A 20,033-nucleotide genomic window follows, 5' to 3' on the forward strand; every position below is an offset into this window, starting at 1 on the left:
AGTTTAATTTTATAGAGTAATGTCTTGTATCTATTATGATATAAAAATTTAGTATAAAGCCACTGGGATCTCGGGAGGCACTTGAATCAATTACTTTTATTTATTTGACAGAGACAACCAGAAAAGGAACACAAGCAGGGGGAGTGGGGGAGGGAGAATCAGGCTTCCCGCTCGCTGAGTGGGGAACCCGATGCCGGGCTTGATCCCCAACCCTGGGATCATGGCCTGAGCCACCCAGGTGCCCTGAATCAATTAAATTTAACAAGCATTACTGGAATTTTGCTTTAGGTTTTTACTGGACAATGGCAGAACATAATTCATAACTTAGCACTTACGGAAAACTCCTAGAAAGGATCCGAATAATGCTTTTTTTTTTTTTCCTTTTCCTTTCTAATCTCATTTTAGCTGCATTGGGTGTTCAACAACCATCACTCCTTGGAGCATCTCCTACCATTTATACTCAGCAAACTGCATTAGCAGCAGCAGGACTTACCACACAAACCCCAGCAAACTATCAGTTAACTCAGACTGCAGCCTTACAGCAACAAGCTGCAGCCGCAGCAGCTGCATTGCAACAGGTGAGTCTTCCCTGGTTTTCAGTGTGTGGCATAGTAAATCGTCATATCTGAGTAGCCAGATAATTTTAAAGAATTAATAATAGTGGGGTTTTGTTCTGTTGGGGTTTTTTGTTTGTTTGTTTGTTTTTAGATTTATGTATTTGAGAGAGCGAGCATGTGCTTGCACATGCACACAAATGCACATGGTGGAGGGGCAGAGGGAGAAGGAGAATCCCAAACAAACTCTGTGCTGAGCATGGAGCCTAAGGTGGGGCTGGATCCCAGGTCCCTGAGATCATGACCTGAGCTGAAACCAAGAAACTTAACTAACTTTTCCACCCAGGCACCCCGATAATTGTGCGTTTTTATTATGCTTATTGTTTTTTCATGTAATAAAAATTGTATGTGCCTAAGACATACAGAATGGTACAGTTGGACAATCAAAATTCATAAAACTGGCAGTTCTTATACCTCGGTTATTTGAATAAAATTCAGTTCTTAATTCCTTAGTATAAGGAATCATCATTTTGGTTTATTTTGGTGAACTTTAGTTGTTCCACAAAATTTCTTTATAGTGTGATTTTGTTTATGTATTTGTATGTATGTATATTGCTTCTTGAGAATGAATAAAACTGACTTTATATTTTTCTTTGAAAAATCTTTTTTTCCAGCAATATTCACAACCTCAGCAGGCCTTGTATAGTGTGCAACAACAGGTTAGTTTATATTTTTCGTGTTAAAAACTGATATAAAAAAATAATTTGTCCCAGATTCAGTTTATATAGATTTTATTTCCTGTCCGCTACATTAATGTGTGATTTGAATTCTTTGGGGGTGGGCTAAATGAGGTAGGCAAAAAGGAATGTCTCTGAGGGAGAGGACTATAGAAGAGAAGTCCTGGAAATCCAAATAATTAATAGCATGTCTTTGTCATGTTTCTTCCTTTCCTTCCTCCCTCGTTTCTTTCTTGCTTTCTTTTTTTCTTTGAGAGTTTGATTTATTTATATATTTGAGAGAGAGCATGAGGAAGAGGGGAGGATCATAGTGAGAGGGAGAGGCAGACTCCCCACTTAGCAGGGAGCCTGAACTGGGCTGGATCCCAGGACCCCAGGATCCCAGGTTCAGAACCAGAACTGAAGGCAGATGCTTAATTAACTGAAGCCACCCAGGTGCCCTGTCACATGTTTCTTGGAAAGAATCACTGTTTTATTACTGAATCTTTGTACCAGGTCTTCTGTGGAACATCTACGCCTACTGTGCTGTATTAGACCACATAATAAAATGAAAAGATCATTTTTCCCATTTGAAGCCTTAATCCTAGATAGACCATTGGCTTTAAGCCTTTATTTTTTATTTTTGTTTATTTTTTTGTAGAACAAGAGCGTGCACGGGGGAGAGAGGCAAAAGGAGAGAGAGAAAGATAATCTTAAGCAGGCTTCATGTCCAGCATGGAGCCCCATGTAGGACTCAGTCTCACAACCTTGAGACCATGACCTGAGCCAAAATCAAGAGTTAGATGCTTAGGGGCACCTAGGTGGCTTAGTCGTTAAGCAGCTGCCTTCAGCTCAGGTCTTGAGTCCAGGCTCCCTGCTTGGCAGGAAGCCTACTTCTCCCTCTCCTACTCCCTCTGCTTGTGTTCCCTCTCTCGCTGTGTTTCTCTCAAGTAAATAAATAAAATCTTAAAAAGAAAAAAAAAAGTTAGGTGCTTAACTGACTGAGCCACCTACGCCACCCCTACTTTATTTTTTTTTTAATCTTTTTGAAGTTTTTTAAATGGAAGCTTTATGCTCAGCATGGGGCATAAACTCAAAACTCTTGAGATGAAGAGTTGCATGTTTTACCAACTGACCCGGCCAGGTACCCCATGAACCTCTATTTTTTATCTTTATTATTTTTAAGATTTTATCTATTTATTAGAGCAGGGGAGGGGAAGGAGAGGGAGAAATAGATTCCCCACTGAACGTGGGGCTGGACCCTAGGACCTGGAGATCATGACCTGGGCTGAAGACAGATGCTTACCAGCTGAGCCACCCACTTGCCCATTGTTTTGTTTATCTTAAGATTCTGCTTATGAGTGGAATCCTACAGTATTTCTTCCTCAGGCTGACATATTTCTCTTTGCATAATACCCTGTAGGTCCATCTGTGTTGTCTCAAATGGCACAGGCTAATCCTTTTTATGGCTATATAATACTCCATTGCATGTGTGCATGTGTATACCCTCCAGGTTTTCCTTATCCATTTATCTGTTGATGGACAGGTTGTTTTCCACATCTTGGCTATTGTAAATAATGTGGTAAAAATAGGGATACATATATCATTTAAATTAGCATTTTTTCTCTTTAGGTAAATATACAATGGTAGAATTACTGGGTTATATGGGGTATTTCTGCTTTTGATTTTATGAGGAACGTCTACAGTGTTTTCCACAGTGGCTGTACCAATTTACATTCCATTAAAAGTACATAAAGGTTTTTTTCTTCACATCTTGCCGAACACTTGTTTCTTGTGTTTTTGGCTTTAGCTCTTCTGACCGGTGTCAGCTATTCTGACAGTTCATTGTGGTTTTGATTTGCATTTCCCTGGTGATGCATGATGTTGCACACCTTTTCATGTTTCTCTTCTCAATCTTTATGTCTACTTTTGAACACTGTCTGTCCATTTCCTCTACCCATTTTTTAATTGGGTTATTTGTTTCTTGGTGTAAGATTTTGTGTGTTTTATATATTTTGTGTATTAATCTGTTATCAGATATAATATTTAGAGAGCCAGTATTTTTTTTTTTCCCCAGTGATATTTCTGTAGCATGGTGACCAATAATTTAATAATAGAAATTTCCCATCTAGGGGCGCCTGGGTGGCTCAGTGGGTTAAAGTCACTGCTTTCAGCTCAGGTCATGATCCCAGAGTCCTGGGAACGAGCCCTGCATCGGGCTCTCTGCTCAGCAGGGAGCCTGTTTCCTCCTCTCTCTCTGCCTGCCTCTCTGCCTACTTGTGATCTCTGTCTGTCAAATAAATAAATAAAATCTTAAAAAAAAAAAAAAGAAATTTCCCATCTAAGTACTTAAGGATTTTGTGTGTGTGTGTGTGTTTTTGTTTTGGGGGGGTTGTTACTCTAAATAAGGTAAAAGATCAGTTTCTTTATTGGATGTGTTAGGTTTTTTTGTTCGTTTGTTTGTTTTAAAGATTTTATATTTAGGGGCGCCTGAGTGGCTCAGTGTCTGCCTTTGGGTCAGGTCATCCTAAGGTCCTGGGATTGAGCCCCTCATCGGGCTTTCTGCAACAGGGAGCCTGCTTCTCCCTCTCCCTTTGCCTGCGCTCTCCCTACTTTTGCTTGCTCTCTCTCTCTCTGTCAGATGAATAAGCTAAATCTTGAAAAAAAGAAAAGATTTTATGTTTAGTAATCTCTTCACGTAACTTGGGCTCAAACACTGAGATCAGTAGTCACATGCTCTACTGACTGAGCCAGCCAGGTGCCCCATTGAATGCATTAGTGATACATCAGGTCTGCAGTTAGAAATAGTTGTAGGAAATCTTATACCTGATGACTTCTGTTATTTTTCACCTTATTTCTTAATTAGAAATAAAGTACCCATTTAATAGGAATTTTTCTTTAGAGCATCTGTGAAAGAATTTTGATTGATTCTTTTCTTTTTTCTTCCCTATTTTTGCTTGTTTTTTCTATTTTCAGTTACAGCAACCTCAGCAGACCCTTTTAACACAGGTTAGTTTGCCATTAATCTGTTTCTTTTGGATATCTGAGTGAAGAATAGACCAAAGTTTTATTCCTATTTTAGTATTTCTTTCAGGGTTTGAAGATGAATATTGGTTGATTTACATATTAGTTTAACAGTATATGAAATAAAGGTGGAATGCATGTTGTTGTTTTGTCTTTAATGGTATTTGATTGTAGATCCAGCTGTGATCTAGTTTGAATAAATATGAGGTCTTGTGTAAACTTAATCTTTTTTTTTTTTTTTTTTTTAAGATTTTATTTATTTGACAGGGAGAGAGGTAACTCAAGCGGGGGAGGGGACAGAAGGGTAAAGAGAAGCAGGCTCTTTGCTGAGCAGGAATCCCAATGCAGGGTCCCAGGACCCTAGGATCATGACCTGAGCTGAAGGCAGATGCTTAACCGCCTGAGTCTCCCAGGTGCCCCTAAACTTAATTTTCACTTTAAACGTAATTCCTTTTTTTCTTTCTTTAAAGATTTTATTTATTTATTTGAGAGAGAGAGACAGTAAGAGAGAGAGAGCATGAGAGGGGAGAAGGTCAGAGGGAGAAGCAGACTCCCTGTGGAGCTGGGAGCCTGATGTGGGACTTGATCCTGGGATTCTGGGATTATGACCTCAGCCGAATGCAGTGGCTTAAACAACTGAACCACCCACACGCCCTAAACTTAATTTTAATACATTTTCATTTAGCTAATATTTTTAGAAAAATGTTTTTATTATATCGTTTTAAGCTTGACCTTAATAGGTGAGAGTGTTGTATTACATTATCAATTTAATTTTTCAGCAGCATTAAAGTGTTTTTGAACTTCAAAAAATACATATTTTATTTATTTGAGAGAGAGTGCACAGTAAAGAGCAGGGGGAGAAGGATAAGGAGACTCTACACTGAGTGTAGAGCCCGATATGGGGCTTAATCCTATGATCCTGAGACCATGACTTGAGCCAAAATCAAGTTAGAGACTTAACCAGCCAGCCACCAAGGCTTTCCCGTTTTTAAACTTACTTAAAAAAAAAAAAAGATTTATTTATTTACAGAAGAGAGCAAGAGAGGGAGCACAAGCACAGGGGAGCTGGAGAGGGACAAGCAGGTTCTCTGCTGAGCAGGGAGCCCGATGTGGGACTCCCATCCCAGGATGCTGGGATCATGACCTGAGTCGAAGGCAGATTCCTAATGACTGAAGCACCCAAGTGCCCCGTTTTTAAATTTATGACACTTAACATTTTTAAACTTACAATAGTGCTCCTTTAGGTTTGTGGATAACTTAGTCTTTTTTGCATTTTTTTTTTCTTTTTAAAAATTATTTTAAAGTCTAAGAAATCAGGGCACATGAGTGACTCAGTTAGGTGTCTGACCTCACTCAGGTCATGACCTCTGGGTCCTGAGATTGAGCTCTTTGTAAGTTTCCCAGCTGAGCAGGGAGTCTGTCCCTCTCCCTCTGCACAAGCGCCCCCCCCCCCCGTTCATTCTCTGTCTCTCAAATAAATCAATAAAATCATTAAAAATTAATAAAGTATAGGAAACCATCCCTGGTTTCTGATCTGTACAAAAATCACAAAATCATAAGCTGTGGGCTGGATTTGGACCAGGGGCCATGGTTTACTGACTTAAAGTGAAATACTATGAAACTGATAAAAAGGAAGCAGAACCTGTAACAGTGATTGTCCATTGATAGGGAATTGGATAGCTGAGGAGCAGGAGTAGAGAAGAAGCTTTGTAGTTTATAACCTTTTCATACCATTTTAGTTTTGAATATATTATTTTTGTAAAAAAAAAAAAAAGTCAGCCTCACTTTGTTTTTATTAAGGAATCAAAATTAACTGACGCTGATCTTGTATATTCAGTCTCCAATAGAATTTCCAAACTGAGTAGAAAAGCTATAAAAAGCAGTCTAGTCTTTTCTTGGATAGCATTTCCCAGTTTGCACCCATAAATCATTATTGTCTCAGGATGTTAAAGAAATTTCATGGGAAATAATTTTGTGGTCGGAGTCTGAGAAATGTTGAATTCTTGTTTTGCCTTGAAGAGTTAGATGATTGTTTCTTTGTTTCTGATGATTTTATTTCTATTTATATATAGACATTTTAACAGCAATATGCTGTTTATGTTTGATTATGCCAGAATAGACAAATGAAAGTGTTAACATTTTTCTTGTTTGTTCAGTTTTGTGGAAAGATGATTGGTATGTAGCGTTGTATTAACAGAAGGTGTACAACATAGTTTGATTTATGTATATATTGTGAAATGATGACCATAATAAGATTCTTTTTAACATGAATCACCTCTCACATCATTAAAATTTTTTTCTGTTGAGAACTTTTAAGAGGTACTATGTCAGCAACTTTCAAATACACAAATACTGTATTATGGTCATTATCTTTACATTACATCCGTGGAACTTAATATTTAGCTTATAACTAGACGTTTGTACTTTTTGACCAACTTCACCCATTTCTTCCTCCATACCCTTGGCAATCACCAAGCTTCTATTCTGTTTCTATGAATTTTTTGTTTTTTGTTTTTTTTTTAGATTTCACATGTAAGTGAGATTATACATATATGTCTTTCTTTTTTTTTACTTATTTCACTTATATAGGACCTTGCTGAGTATTATGCCACTATTTGAATTTCTAAGAGGGGACTAAAATTTGCAGGTTTTTGTTTTTGTTTTTAAGTAATCTCTACTCCCAATGTAGGGTTTGAGCCCACAACCCCGAGATCAAGATTCCCATACTCCACCAACTGAGCCAGCCAGGCATCTACCTCTAACATACACAGTATTTTTTTAAGGGAGGCGGTACACAGGAAGAGGGAGAGAGAATCTCTTTTTTTTAAATTAAATTTAATTTTTTTATAAACATATATTTTTATCCCCAGGGGTACAGGTCTGTGAATCACCAGGTTTACACACTTCACAGCACTCACCCATAGCACATACCCTCCCCAAGGGGAGAGAGAATCTTAAGCAGTCTCCATGCCCAGCACATGAGTCTGATGTGGGCCTTGATCTCACAACCTGAGAAATCATGAGTCAGATGCTTAAGTGACTGAGCCACCTAGGCGCCTCAATGTGCATTATTTATCTTAGAGTGTGTGTGCTCGCACGTGTGCGCTCACTCAAGTGTGAGTAGGGGCAGAGGGAGAGTAAGTAAGAACATCCCAGAGGGACTCCCTCCTGAGTGCAGGGCTCCATCTCGACCCTGAAATCATGACCTGAGCTAAAATCAAGAGCTGGGACACTCAACCTACTAAGCCACCAGGCGCTCCTGCAGTATTCTTAAATCTCATTTTAGTATGGTATTTTCTTTGCCTGGAACAGGCTGTGACAATATTAATTTTATGGAATTTAATGTTGTTGAGGTAGATAGTAAAGTTTTTTTCAGACTTGATTCTTACCTTCAACGTGTACATGAGTATTTCCTAACTTTAGCATTTCGCATTAGTTTTGAGTGGTCATTTTTAATTTCTAGAGTATTTCATTAGCTTAATTCGATCTCGATCTTGATTTTGTTTTATAGCCAGCTGTTGCATTGCCTACAAGCCTTAGCCTGTCTACTCCTCAGCCTGCAGCCCAGATAACTGTATCGTATCCCACACCAAGGTCGAGTCAGCAACAAACCCAGCCTCAGAAACAACGTGTTTTTACAGGAGTAGTTACGAAACTACATGATACATTTGGATTTGTGGATGAAGATGTATTCTTTCAGCTTAGGTAACTTAATTAGGTGTTGGCAAATGCCTTCTTTTGTTTAGCATGAAATATATTGATAAGACCAAATTGTGGCATAGCATTATAGTTTAATTATAATTTTTTCTTTTAAACATCTAGCTTATATTATATTTATATCTGGCCTTTATTCATGGAGAAAATGAGTGAAGATATCTTCTGGTTACTGAATAAAATAATTATGGTGAATTCTTTATACATATTTTATAGGAGTGAGTTAATATTTTTAACTCACCATGGGCAGACTTACAGTGAGAGCAGAGATTGAACTAGTCATATGCCTTTTAAAATTTAATATGTTTGACTTATCTAATGACACTATGTACTAAAAAAGCATTTTTAATTGAAAAATTAATGGGTAGGATTGAATGAATAATGACTAACATTCAAAATACTATTTTGTTAGTGTGATGTGATTGCATGTGGATATTTCTGCTGTATTCTAGTGAACTGCTTTAGAAGTACTTTATTTGGGAAATTGAATTTAATTATCATATGATATTTTTCTGAAAATTGGTCTCCTGTGTACCATCTTCATTTCTCTTACCATTCCACAGCACAAGGAAAATCTTACTTTTGGATTGTAAAAGTTAGAACGTACTGTAGATGGAGAGACACAATATTGGCAGAATATGAGGTGCAAAGTTATTTCTAACATTTCAAACCCTGTGTTTTTCAGGGTAAAACATTTATTCTAAAATAAAATAAGTTGAGGTATATTTACTTCTTAAGAGAGCTTTTTTCTTTTAGACTTCCATTTCAGATAGTTTACATTTGATAAAATACTACATACACAGAATTTTTTGGAGGAATCTCTTAATTGTGTATATATTTAACTTAATTTTTTTTTCCAGTGCTGTCAAAGGGAAAACCCCCCAAGTGGGTGACAGAGTATTGGTCGAAGCTACATATAATCCCAATATGCCTTTTAAATGGAATGCTCAAAGAATTCAGACGCTACCGAATCAGGTATATAAAATACTGGGTTATGTGTCACAGTATTGGGTGATTCATCTTCTAATTTTCTAAGTTTTTTCTTCCTCTTCAAATTTTTATTTTATTTCTTTATTTTGGTTAAGAATCAATCCCAAACTCAGCCTTTACTGAAGACTCCTCCTGCTGTACTTCAGCCAATTGCACCACAGACGACATTTGGTGTTCAGGCGCAGCCCCAACCCCAGTCCTTGCTGCAAGCCCAGATCTCAGCAGCTTCTATTACACCATTATTGCAGACTCAGCCACAGCCTTTATTACAGCAGCCACAGCAAAAAGGTACTACTTGTAATGTGTCTTTTCAGTTTAAGGCTAACACATAACTTTTACAACTGTGTAGTTAAAATAATGAGAATATGCTTTTAATTATTTAAAAAAAAAAAAAAAAGGCAGGATTTCCAGAATACTTGCAAGTAAGTATCTTATGCAGACCACTTCTACTTCTGTAGCTGTTTGGAAGTATTTTTATTTTATTGCTCTTGTATTTTTTTTAAATTTTAACTTGAATTTTTTAAAAGATTTTATTTATTAATTTGAGACGGAGACTGAGAGAGAAAGCACAAGCAGCAGGAGAGGCAGAGGCAGAGAGAGAGGGAGAAGTAGACTCCCTGCTGAGCTGGGAGCCCGACCTGAGGCTTAATCCCAGGACTCTGGTATCATGACCTGAACTAAAAGCAGACACTTAACATCTGAGCCACCCAGGCTACCGTTATTGCTCTTACAGAAAGAGATGCTCTTTGTGAACTTAAATATCAGAACTGTTAATCCCCAATCCCTTTATTGGTATCTTATCTGTAATTGAAGAAAATTTCATATAATCATAACATTTTATTTACTGTATTTTTAAAGATTTATTTAATTGTGGGGAGAGGCAGACCGGGAGAGAAGAGAATCTATAAGCAGAGTCTCCGCTAACCAGGGAGCCCAACATGGGGCTCAGTCCCAGGATTGTAACGTCATGACCTGAGCCAAAATCCAGAGTTGCCTACTTAACCCACTGGGCCAACCAGATGCCCCTAAACATAATATTTTATGTATATGTTCTTTGGTGGTAGTACTTTATTTTTTTAAGAAGATTTTATTTATTTGACAGAAACACAGTGAGAGAGGGAATATAAGCAGGGGGAGTAGGAGAGGGAGAAGCAGGCTTCCCGCTGAGCAGGGAGCCCAATGCAGGACTTGATACCAGGACCCTGGGATCATGACCAGAGCTGAAGGCAGGTGCTTAACGACTGAGACATCCAGGCGCCCCATGGTGGTAGTACTTTAAATTACTTGTTGAATTACAGTGCATGAAATAAGTGAGCTGTATTTTACATTTTACTTTGTAAATTATTTGAAATTCTGGGCACTTTTAATTGAAATGGTAACAAGATCACCTTGGCTTAAGAGAAGCGGGGTTTTTTTGTTTGTTTTTTTCAAGATTTTATTTCTTTATAAATAGAGTGAAAATGAGGGGAGGGGGCAGGGGGAGCGGGAGAAGCAGACTGCCTAGCAGGGAGCCAAATGTGGGGCTCGAACCCAGGACTCTAGGATCACGACCTTAACCGAAGGCAGATGGTCAACTGACTGAGCCACCAGGTGACCCAAAAAAAAGCTTACTTAATTCATTTTTTTGTTGTTTTTGGTGGGCTTTTTTTTTCTTTTTTTAAGATTGACTTATTTTAGAGAAAGAGCACAGGAGCAGGGAGAAGAGTGGAGAGGGAGGGAGAGGAGAGAAATTAAAGCAGATTCTGACAAGTGTGTAGCCCAGTGCAGGGCTCTATCCCGTGACCTTGAGGTCGTGATGTGAGCCAAAATCAAGGGTCAGATGCTTACGGCTGAGCTATGCAGGTGCCCCTAATTAATATTTTTTAAGTGTCATTTATGACATTTTCTCTTTTATTATATCACATATAAAATAATGAAAAGAGATTACAGTGTAATGAGTTACTAAGATACATATGTAATTTTTTGGGTAAGAAATTAAAATTTTGCTGTTCAGTCTTTTTTAATGGTTTTACTCTCTAAATATGCGTCCACATACTACAGGTGAGTTTTTTTTATTAACACATAATGTATTACTTGTTTCAAGGGTACAGATCCCTCATCCCTCTCACCTCCCGCCCCTCCACCTAATACAATTTAGATTTGTCTCTTTGAATGTTACAGTGTTTGATTCCATTTATATAATCTGCTGTGTATGACTTACTTTTTCTTCTTTTTTTTTTTAATTGTTATTTATTTATTGGAGAGTGAATGAGAGAGAGTGCATGGGTGCTTAAGTAGGAGTGAGGGGCTGAAGGAGAAGCATATTTCCCCTCTGAGCAGGGAGCACAATGTGGGGCTCAATCCCAGAACTGTGGGATCATGACCTGAGGTGAAGGCAGATGCTTAACTGATTGAGCCACCTAGCTGTCCTTCTGTTTTGTTTTAAAGATTTTATTTATTGATGACAGAAATAGGGAGAGAGAGGTAACACAAGCAGGGGAAGCAACAGGCAGAGGGAGAAGCAGGCCTCCTGCTGAGCAGGGAGCCTGCTGTGGCGGGGGTGGGGTGGGGCGGCGGCGGCTTCTCAATCCCAGGATGCTGAGAATATGACCCGAACTGGAGGCAGACACTTTAATGACTGAACAACCCAGGTGCCCCTGTTTGTTTGTTTTTAAAGATTTTACTTAGGGGTGCCTAGGTGGTTCAGTTGATTAAGCATCTACCTTTGGCTCAGGTCATAATCCCAGGGACTTGGGATCAACCGCTATATCAGGCTCTCTACTCAGCTTCTCCTGCTCCTGCCTGCTGCTCCCCTGCTTGTGCTCTCTCTTTCTCTCTGTCAAAGTCTTTAAAAAAAGAAAATTTCCATTGCCAACTAAGGAGGGAAACAGGCTCCTTGCTGAGCAGAGCTCCCTATGTGGAGCTCCATCGAAGAACCCTGAGATCATGAACTGAGCTGAAGGCAGAGGCTTAACACACTGAGCCACCTAGGCACCCCAGCAACTAGGATTTCTTAACATAAGAAATGTTCATAAGTTAGCTGTTTCATCCTTAGTTTTTATCATGAAAATTTTTAACTATACAAAAATTTGAAAGAACTGTAAAGTGATCACTTACATATTTCAATCCTGTAATGTTAACATTTTACTTTGTGTTTTGTCTGTTTACATGTATTCAAATATACCCGTTTTTGCTTATTCATTTGAAGCATTTAGACTGATACTTCACGTCTATATGCTGAAGCATGACCTTTCTTTCTTTTTTTTTTTTTTTTTAAGATTTTATTTATTTGTCAGGGAAGTGTGTGCAAAAGCAGGGGAGAGCAGCAGGGAGAGGGAGCCTGATGTGGGACTTGATCCCAGAGCCCTGGGATCACAACCTGAGCAGAAGGCAGACGCCCAACCGACTAAGTCACCCAGGCGTCCCAAGCATGTCCTTTCTAAAAAAGAACATCTTTCTATTTTTTTTTTCCCAAAGATATTATTTATTTGACAGAGGGACAGCAAGAGAGGGAACACAAGCAGGGGAGTGGGAGAGGGAAAAGCAGGCTCCCTGCTGAGCAGGGAGACCCATGCGGGGCTCAGTCCTAGGACCCTGGGATCATGACCCAAGCCAAATGCAGAGGCTTTATTGACCGAGCCACCCAGGCACCCTGAGACCATTTTCCTATATAATTGCAATCTATTATTCCATCTAAGAAAAATGATTCAAGTACTTTAGTATATTCAGATCTCTCCATTTGTCTCCTAGATGTCTTTGAAGGTTGTTTTTTGTTTCCTAAACAAAAAGCCAGTCAGCTTTTATCCATTGTGTTTGGTTATATTACCTTAGTTTTTTAAATTCTGGAATAGTTTCCTACTTTTTCTTTTTTTTCAAATATTTATGTAAAAGAGTGTGGGGGGTGGAGGGGAAGGTAGAGGGCTGAAAGAGAGGGAGAGAAAATCCCAAAGTAGAGGTCCCTGGGATTATGACTTGAGCTGAAATTAAGAGTTGGACACTCAACTGACTGAGCAAACCAGGTGCCCCAGTTTCCCACCTTTTCTTTCTTCCTTTACGACTTTGACTTTTTGAAGAAATTAGGCTAGTTGTCTTGTGGATTCTTTTGGAATATGGTATTATGGATGTCCCTTTATTCCTCGTGATGTTTTTACATTGTTTGTGTTATCTGCCATATAAACTATGAACCTAATAGAATAAGTGTAAAGGCTTTAGTAAGGGGCACCTGGGTGGCTCTGTCAGTTAAACGTCAGTTAAGCTATCTCCTTTCAGTTCATGATGTTAGGGTTGTGAAGTTGAGTCTCTGTGTCAGGCTCCTTGCTGGGTGTGGAACCTGCTTAAGATTCTCTTTCTTCCTCACCTTCTTCCCCCAACACACCACCCCCTGACTCACTTGCACTCTCTCTCTTAAAAAGAGAAAACGAAAGGCTTTGGCCAGGACACATTCTAGTTGAGGTTTTGTAATTTGTATTATATTATATTAGGAGGCACATTCTTCTGTTAATTGATGCTAAATTTGATTACTAGGTCAGAGTGGAGAGCTCTGACTAAGGAGTTCTTTTTCTCTGTGGAAACTTTGGATAATAGTTTGGCACACTGTGAACAAATTGTACAGCAGTCTTTGGTTTACTCTCTGTGGATTGGGGATTTCAAACTATAGCCCTTTGATTTGGTCCATGGCCTGGTTTATATGGTACCTGAACTATAAATCACATTTGCATTTTTTTAAAAGATTTTTTATTTACTTATTTGACAGAGAAATCACAAGTAGGCAGAAGTAGGCAGAGAGGCAGGCAGAGAGAGAGGGAGAAGCAGGCTCCCTCCTGAGCAGAGAGCCTGATGTGGGGCTAGATCCCAGGACCCTGGGATCATGACCTGAGCTGAAGGCAGAGGCTTAAACCACAGAGCCACCCAGGTACCCCCTGACCTTTCCATTTTAAATGATTGTAAAAAATACATCCAAATATACAAGTAGTGTCTACTATTTCCTGGCCACAAAGCTTAAAATATTAGCCAACTTTTTCTACTTGTAAAAACTTAACTAGATAATGCTTTTATTTAAGTTTAATTTTTTTATTTTTGTGTCTTTTAAAGCTGGTTTATTGCAGCCTCCTGTTCGTATAGTTTCGCAGCCACAACCTGCACGAAGATTAGATCCACCATCCAGATTTTCAGGAAGGAATGACAGAGGGGATCAAGTGCCTAACAGAAAAGATGACCGAAGGTATGTTTTTTTTAAGTGTACTTTTGATGGTGGTGATGGTGCACACTGTGAATGCACGTAATGCCACTAACTGTACATTTAAAAATGATTACATAGTAAGTTCATGTTACACATATTTTACAATTTTTAAGAAGTTTAAATATATTAGAGAATCTTATATTACCTGTTTTATAAAAAGAACTGTTCAGTAATGCCAGAAATACTAGTAATTTTAGAAAATTTTGTTTTAAGTCGTGAAAGGGAGAGAGAACGACGTAGATCCAGAGAAAGATCTCCTCAGAGAAAACGTTCCCGGGAGAGATCTCCTCGAAGAGAGCGAGAACGATCACCTCGGAGAGTTCGACGTGTTGTTCCACGTTACACAGTTCAGTTTTCAAAATTTTCATTAGATTGGTAAGTTTTTTCCCCATTGTTTTATTAAATAACCAATTTTGTAATTTGTCTAATTTAGTAGACTGTGTTATAGAGATACTTTTCTTACAACTTTCATCCCTAGCTTTTAATTTATATAGGGTAGAAATGTAATTTGAAGTAGGAGTGTATTTTCATATATTCATAAAATCATTAAAGATAGCTATTGAAAAAGATACCCCCTTGTGATCAACTTTTTTTTTTTAATATATTCCTTAAAGTTATAGTCATTTAAGGTCCAGATTTATTGATAACTTTATTAAAGTCCATGGGTAGTTGATTGTGTGTGATGGAGTAATAACACAGCAGTGGACCTATTATTTCAAGTTAGTTGTGATAGTGTGACATAATAGCAGCATAGATCTTCATATACTCTCACAGATGTGTAAATATATGCATAAAGATGTATAGATAAACACATTTTCAGCCTTTGGAGTCAGAGGTAATGGGTAAGTTAACAAGAATTTCTTAGTTTCATTTGTGAAATGGAAGTTTTATCAATTAGCAGAATTACTAAGGTTAAATTTAGTGTGTGTATATCTAAAGCAATCCAATCTGTGGCAGTTGTAGATACTCCGTAATTAATGGTGGTGGTAGGATGACGGCCAGGTAATGACTACATGTTGTGGTTCATAAAAAGGCAAATTGGTAAAATGACTAATTTTAGTCTAAGGGAGAGGAGGAATTATCTGAAGGCCCTGGCACTGGCAGTTGAATAAAAGATAAATTAACAAGTGGAGCAAACAAATTAATAGTAAAATAAAAATGAAACATTAAGGGGCGCGTGGGTGGCTCAGTGGGTTAAAGCCTCTGGCTTCAGCTCAGGACATGGTCCCAGGGTCCTGCGATCAAGCTCCGCATTGGGCTCTCTGCTCAGCTGGGAGCCTGCTTCCTCCTCTCTGCCTGCTTCTCTGTGATCTCTGTCTGTCATGTAAATAAATAAAATCTTTAAAAAAAAAAAACAAAAACAAAACTAAAAGCAGTGTTTAAAGCTGTTTAGCATAGGAACAAATAATTGTGTGCACTTCAGTCTCCTGAGGACGTATTACTGTGTTTCAACAAAGACTAATAATTAATATTCATAATCCTGGCCTATCAAAAATTTAAATTTCTATACATTCAGTTCTAGGTTGAGTAAAACAGTATAATTTACTTAAACTACTTAATGCCACAAAAAATCTTGCTTAATAACTTTGCTTAATTGTTAAATAGTTCATATTCCTGTAGTCATGTGGTCAAATGAGCAGTTGTTCTTGATTTATACTAGTTTTCTTGTTACTCCTGTTTACATATATATGTTTAAATATCTAGACTGCATATATCAGAGAAACTTACTAGAAGAAAAACATTTCTCCAGGCCCAAAGATAGTAAATAGAGCAGCTCTGCTCTAGGCTATTGCAGTCTAGAATGCTACCTTTGGGGGAGAATTGTGATGAATAGAATGTAAATTCAGTAGCTATCTCCTTCTGAGTTAGACGATCACAGTTTCATTTCCGCACTTTGAAATAAATTCCCAGAGCATCAAATCAACCCATTACAAATAAAAATCATTCTAAAATTACCATACCTTCTCTCATCTATACTTGAAGAAATCAAGATTGTTTTATAGTAATGTGATTATAAGATACTGAAATGACTCATTTGTATATCTTTTGTTTTATTGTAAATTAAAATCCTATAGGTTAGAACACAACTTCAAAAATTCTAGTGATGGAAAACTAAGAAACTATTATACATACTGTCGGTCTGCAACACTTTTAAAAACACTCAAATACATATTTTTCAAACTTTCCTTAATTTGGAAGCAGAATTATCCAAATGTTAGCAACCATACTTGACAAGTTTGTCATTATATATTGTTATTTTTAATCTTTAAATTAAAAAATTCCCTACAAATACATTAGATCATAATTTACACCTTGTCTTTAGTTGTCTTTAAAAAAGACAGTGAAGGGGCGCCTGGGTGGCTCAGTGGGTTAAAGCCTTCAGCTCAGGTCATGATCCCAGGGTCCTGGGATCGAGCCCTGCATCAGGCTCTCTGCTTAGCAGGGAGCTTGCTTCCTCCTCTCTCTATCTCTGCCTGCTTCTCTGCCTACTTGTGATCTCTGTCTGTCAAATGAATAAATAAAATCTTTTAAAAAAAAAACGTGAAAAGAAAAATTATAAAAAAGGCAAGTGGTTATTTTTTCATCTTACAAATTGTTGTTTTCCACTTTTTGTTATGCTTTTAATAGAAATCCTTTTTTTCTTTTACCAGATTGATTTACCTTTGAGTTTCTTTCCTTTAAAAGCTCTGCCTCTTAGGAAAAAGAAAAGCATCCTTTAAAAAAATCAATATGCCAGATTTAAAAGCAAGAAACTTGTTCTTTTTACGTAATAAACAATCAGGTATGGATCGTAATCATTAACAGAGAGAGCGTTATGGAGGTGTTAGATAATTAAAAAACATTTAGATTTAGCTTTCATGTGGATTTTTATGCTTAATTTTGAATGTAATATAAATATGCTTGATACAGGATCAAATACTATACTATACTATACTCTACTATAAAAATAAAAGTAAGTTTTATTTGTTTATATTGTATGAACCTGATTGAAGAATACTCATCATATGGTATACCAGTCTTCTCCCTTCTTTGTATCCATTCTATATGAATTGTAATTTTCTAAAAAATTCATAGTTTCAGCAGAGGTAGAACTGCTTTTTATTCATATCTTCTCTGGAGCTCATGTTGAAGTTATTTCAGAGGGTCTCTAATGTATTTCAAACTACACACAAAAAGCAAAGAAATGAAGGTAACACTTAGGTACCAGTTATTTATTTAAAGCTGTAAGAAGACAAATTTGCAAGTAAGGTTTCATGGCTCTTTGCAGATCTGTAGCTCATTAATAATTGACCCTTGACCAGTCTCAGCTGGCTTTAAATCATGTTAGGTTATATATTTAGATGTGGAATGGAGTGAATGTTTATATAATCTTTGATATTAAGGCTATTTATTCACTTACTTATGTCTGTTTTTCAGTCCTAGTTGTGACATGATGGAACTAAGGCGCCGTTATCAGAATTTATATATACCTAGTGACTTTTTTGATGCTCAGTTTACATGGGTGGATGCTTTCCCTTTGTCAAGACCATTTCAGCTGGGAAATTACTGCAATTTCTATGTAATGCACAGAGAAGTAGAGTCCTTAGAAAAAAATATGGCTATTCTTGATCCACCAGATGCTGACCATTTATACAGTGCAAAGGTTTGTATTCTGTGAAATGTAGCTAAAACATCTGAGCAGTTATTCATATTAAGAGTGTGGAATTTATCTCCTGAAAGTGGTTGAGTTTAAGACCTAAATAGCTTTTTTTTTTTTCTGCCTGATTTCTGTTTTGGTTATTTAAGTAATTTAATTTAACCTCTTTGTCTTATCTCTTAAGCTGTGAAATTCATGGTTATTGTTTTAACATTTTGAAACCCATAAACGTGAAGATGAAGTCGATTTTATTGAGCATTTTGGGATGTTCTGTGACTTCTGGTAGCATCAGATAAAATGTACTGTTGGTGAAAAAAAAAATGTCATGTTGGTAAATACCCTGTATATTAGTCTTCAGGGTGACATTTAGTATATTGCTTATGGTTGGATAGTTTTTGGCTATTTTAGAATGTTAATCAAAAAGCATTTCTTGAGAAGTTGAAACTCTATCACTATATAGTATATCTAATACCATTTCTGCTGTTGCATTTTACAAAAAAATTTTGGATATCTGTTATGTAAGGATAATTAGTAGTGCTTCTCATTTTTTTACATTACTTTAGACTTTTGACAGGATTGAATTATTTGACTATAATAGGTAATGCTGATGGCTAGTCCTAGTATGGAAGATTTGTATCATAAGTCATGTGCTCTTGCTGAAGACCCACAAGAACTTCGAGATGGATTTCAACATCCTGCTAGACTTGTTAAGGTAAAATGACACATTATTTTAACGCCAGGTGTATATTTGCTTTGCTTAGTTCTAACTGTATATGTATATATAATTAAAAATACTACACTTTTATTAACAACTAATTTTTGTATTAAGGCACTCAAAATTTAATGATACAGATTTTTTCATTGCAGATTATGGCTATAGCTTATTTGTACATCACTAGTTCAGCTGTCATTTTGGTGTTTTATATTGTAGCATAGTATAATTTTAGTGGTAATGGAATTAGTATATCTTTGGATTCCTTTAAGGTGTGAACTATAGCTTGTTTCTTTAAAGAATTCTTTATCTGAAGAAATATTTTAGAAGGATGAGTTATGATGTGTAAATCCTATTCCATTGCTGAAATGCAGTGTGGAACACGATGAACTGAACTCTTCCTTGACTGACAGATACCAGAGGTAGTAAAAATGATATTGGAAAGGTTTGTACCTTTCCTTTTCAAGTATTTTATCTGTAATTTGACATTGCATAATACATGTAAATGATTCTTTGTTTTGAATTAGTTTTTAGTGGGCATGAAAGGCAAGGATGAAGCCATGGCCATTGGAGGTCACTGGTCTCCTTCGTTGGATGGACCAGACCCAGAAAAAGACCCCTCTGTGTTGATTAAGACTGCTATTCGTTGTTGTAAGGCTCTGACAGGCATTGATCTAAGTGTATGCACACAATGGTAAGTACCAATTCATTTCTTGATTAGAAATGTTTTTTTCATAGTTTATATAGATGTTCTTATCTGTCAGCCTCCCCTTCCCCCTTATTTTAGCAGTCTTGATCGTGCAGGTAATCTCAAAGGAAAATCCCCATTTGTAGCAAAAGTTTATTTGGTGCCAAAAATGTTTGGGAGGGGAAAAGGATTAAGAACTAATCAAAATAAACTGAAAATTATTTAAATGTTTTGTTATGCTTTACTTCGGAAGTTGGATGTATGTTGAAAATATTTTTCATTTCATGCATAGCTGGAGAAGATCGTCAAGAGAGAACTTCATTTCATTATAATTCTTTTGTTATAAAATGATGTAGTTGCTGATTATTTTTGTTCAGCCATATTTTCTCTTGAGGCTTATTTGTCTTTTGTATTTTAGTGTATTTCTTGTGACTTAATTAAGAATATTCTTTTTTTAGCACATGAAATCTGAACAGCTATCCAGCTTCTTCAGGTATTCTCTAAAATATGGGTAGCTCTATAATCAAACTTGAAAATGCCTTGGGGAACATATTCTTTTAACCATAAAATATTGTACAAATGTACCAAAAGAGGAACTATGGCTTCTATAATTTTTTTTTCTTTAGACCAACCTCAAGTCCTTGCAGCAAAATTTCTTTACTTGATGTGCTACAAGTGAACTAGGGTCTTTAAAATGTATTTTAGAATTTTTTTTCCAACATGCTTCTTCCCTTGCAACAGGTACCGTTTTGCAGAGATTCGCTACCATCGCCCTGAGGA

The 20,033-nt window shown here is 37.0% G+C and overlaps 1 protein-coding gene across 2 annotated transcripts in view; it reads left to right on the forward strand.

Moving 5' to 3' along the window:
* The first annotated feature begins 347 nt into the window (after positions 1-347).
* CCAR1 (cell division cycle and apoptosis regulator 1) overlaps positions 348-20,033 on the forward strand; it is a 34,991-nt gene continuing 15,305 nt past the window's right edge. The window contains exons 1-12 of one of the 2 annotated variants that reach the window (XM_082751254.1): positions 348-578; positions 1,229-1,273; positions 4,247-4,279; positions 7,806-7,999; positions 8,869-8,983; positions 9,094-9,286; positions 14,069-14,198; positions 14,430-14,591; positions 17,634-17,859; positions 18,452-18,565; positions 19,093-19,259; positions 19,995-20,033. The exon at positions 19,995-20,033 is cut by the window's right edge and continues 172 nt beyond it. In XM_082751254.1, the coding sequence (XP_082607380.1) occupies positions 363-578; positions 1,229-1,273; positions 4,247-4,279; positions 7,806-7,999; positions 8,869-8,983; positions 9,094-9,286; positions 14,069-14,198; positions 14,430-14,591; positions 17,634-17,859; positions 18,452-18,565; positions 19,093-19,259; positions 19,995-20,033 (1,634 nt within the window). In that variant the 5' untranslated portion in view covers positions 348-362. The remainder of the gene's footprint in view (positions 579-1,228; positions 1,274-4,246; positions 4,280-7,805; positions 8,000-8,868; positions 8,984-9,093; positions 9,287-14,068; positions 14,199-14,429; positions 14,592-17,633; positions 17,860-18,451; positions 18,566-19,092; positions 19,260-19,994) is intronic. The other variant, XM_082751255.1, reaches the window with a different exon arrangement.

This window comes from Mustela nivalis, assembly GCF_964662115.1.
Source record: "Mustela nivalis genome assembly, contig: HAP1_SCAFFOLD_2759, whole genome shotgun sequence".
Classification (NCBI taxonomy): domain Eukaryota; kingdom Metazoa; phylum Chordata; class Mammalia; order Carnivora; family Mustelidae; genus Mustela; species Mustela nivalis.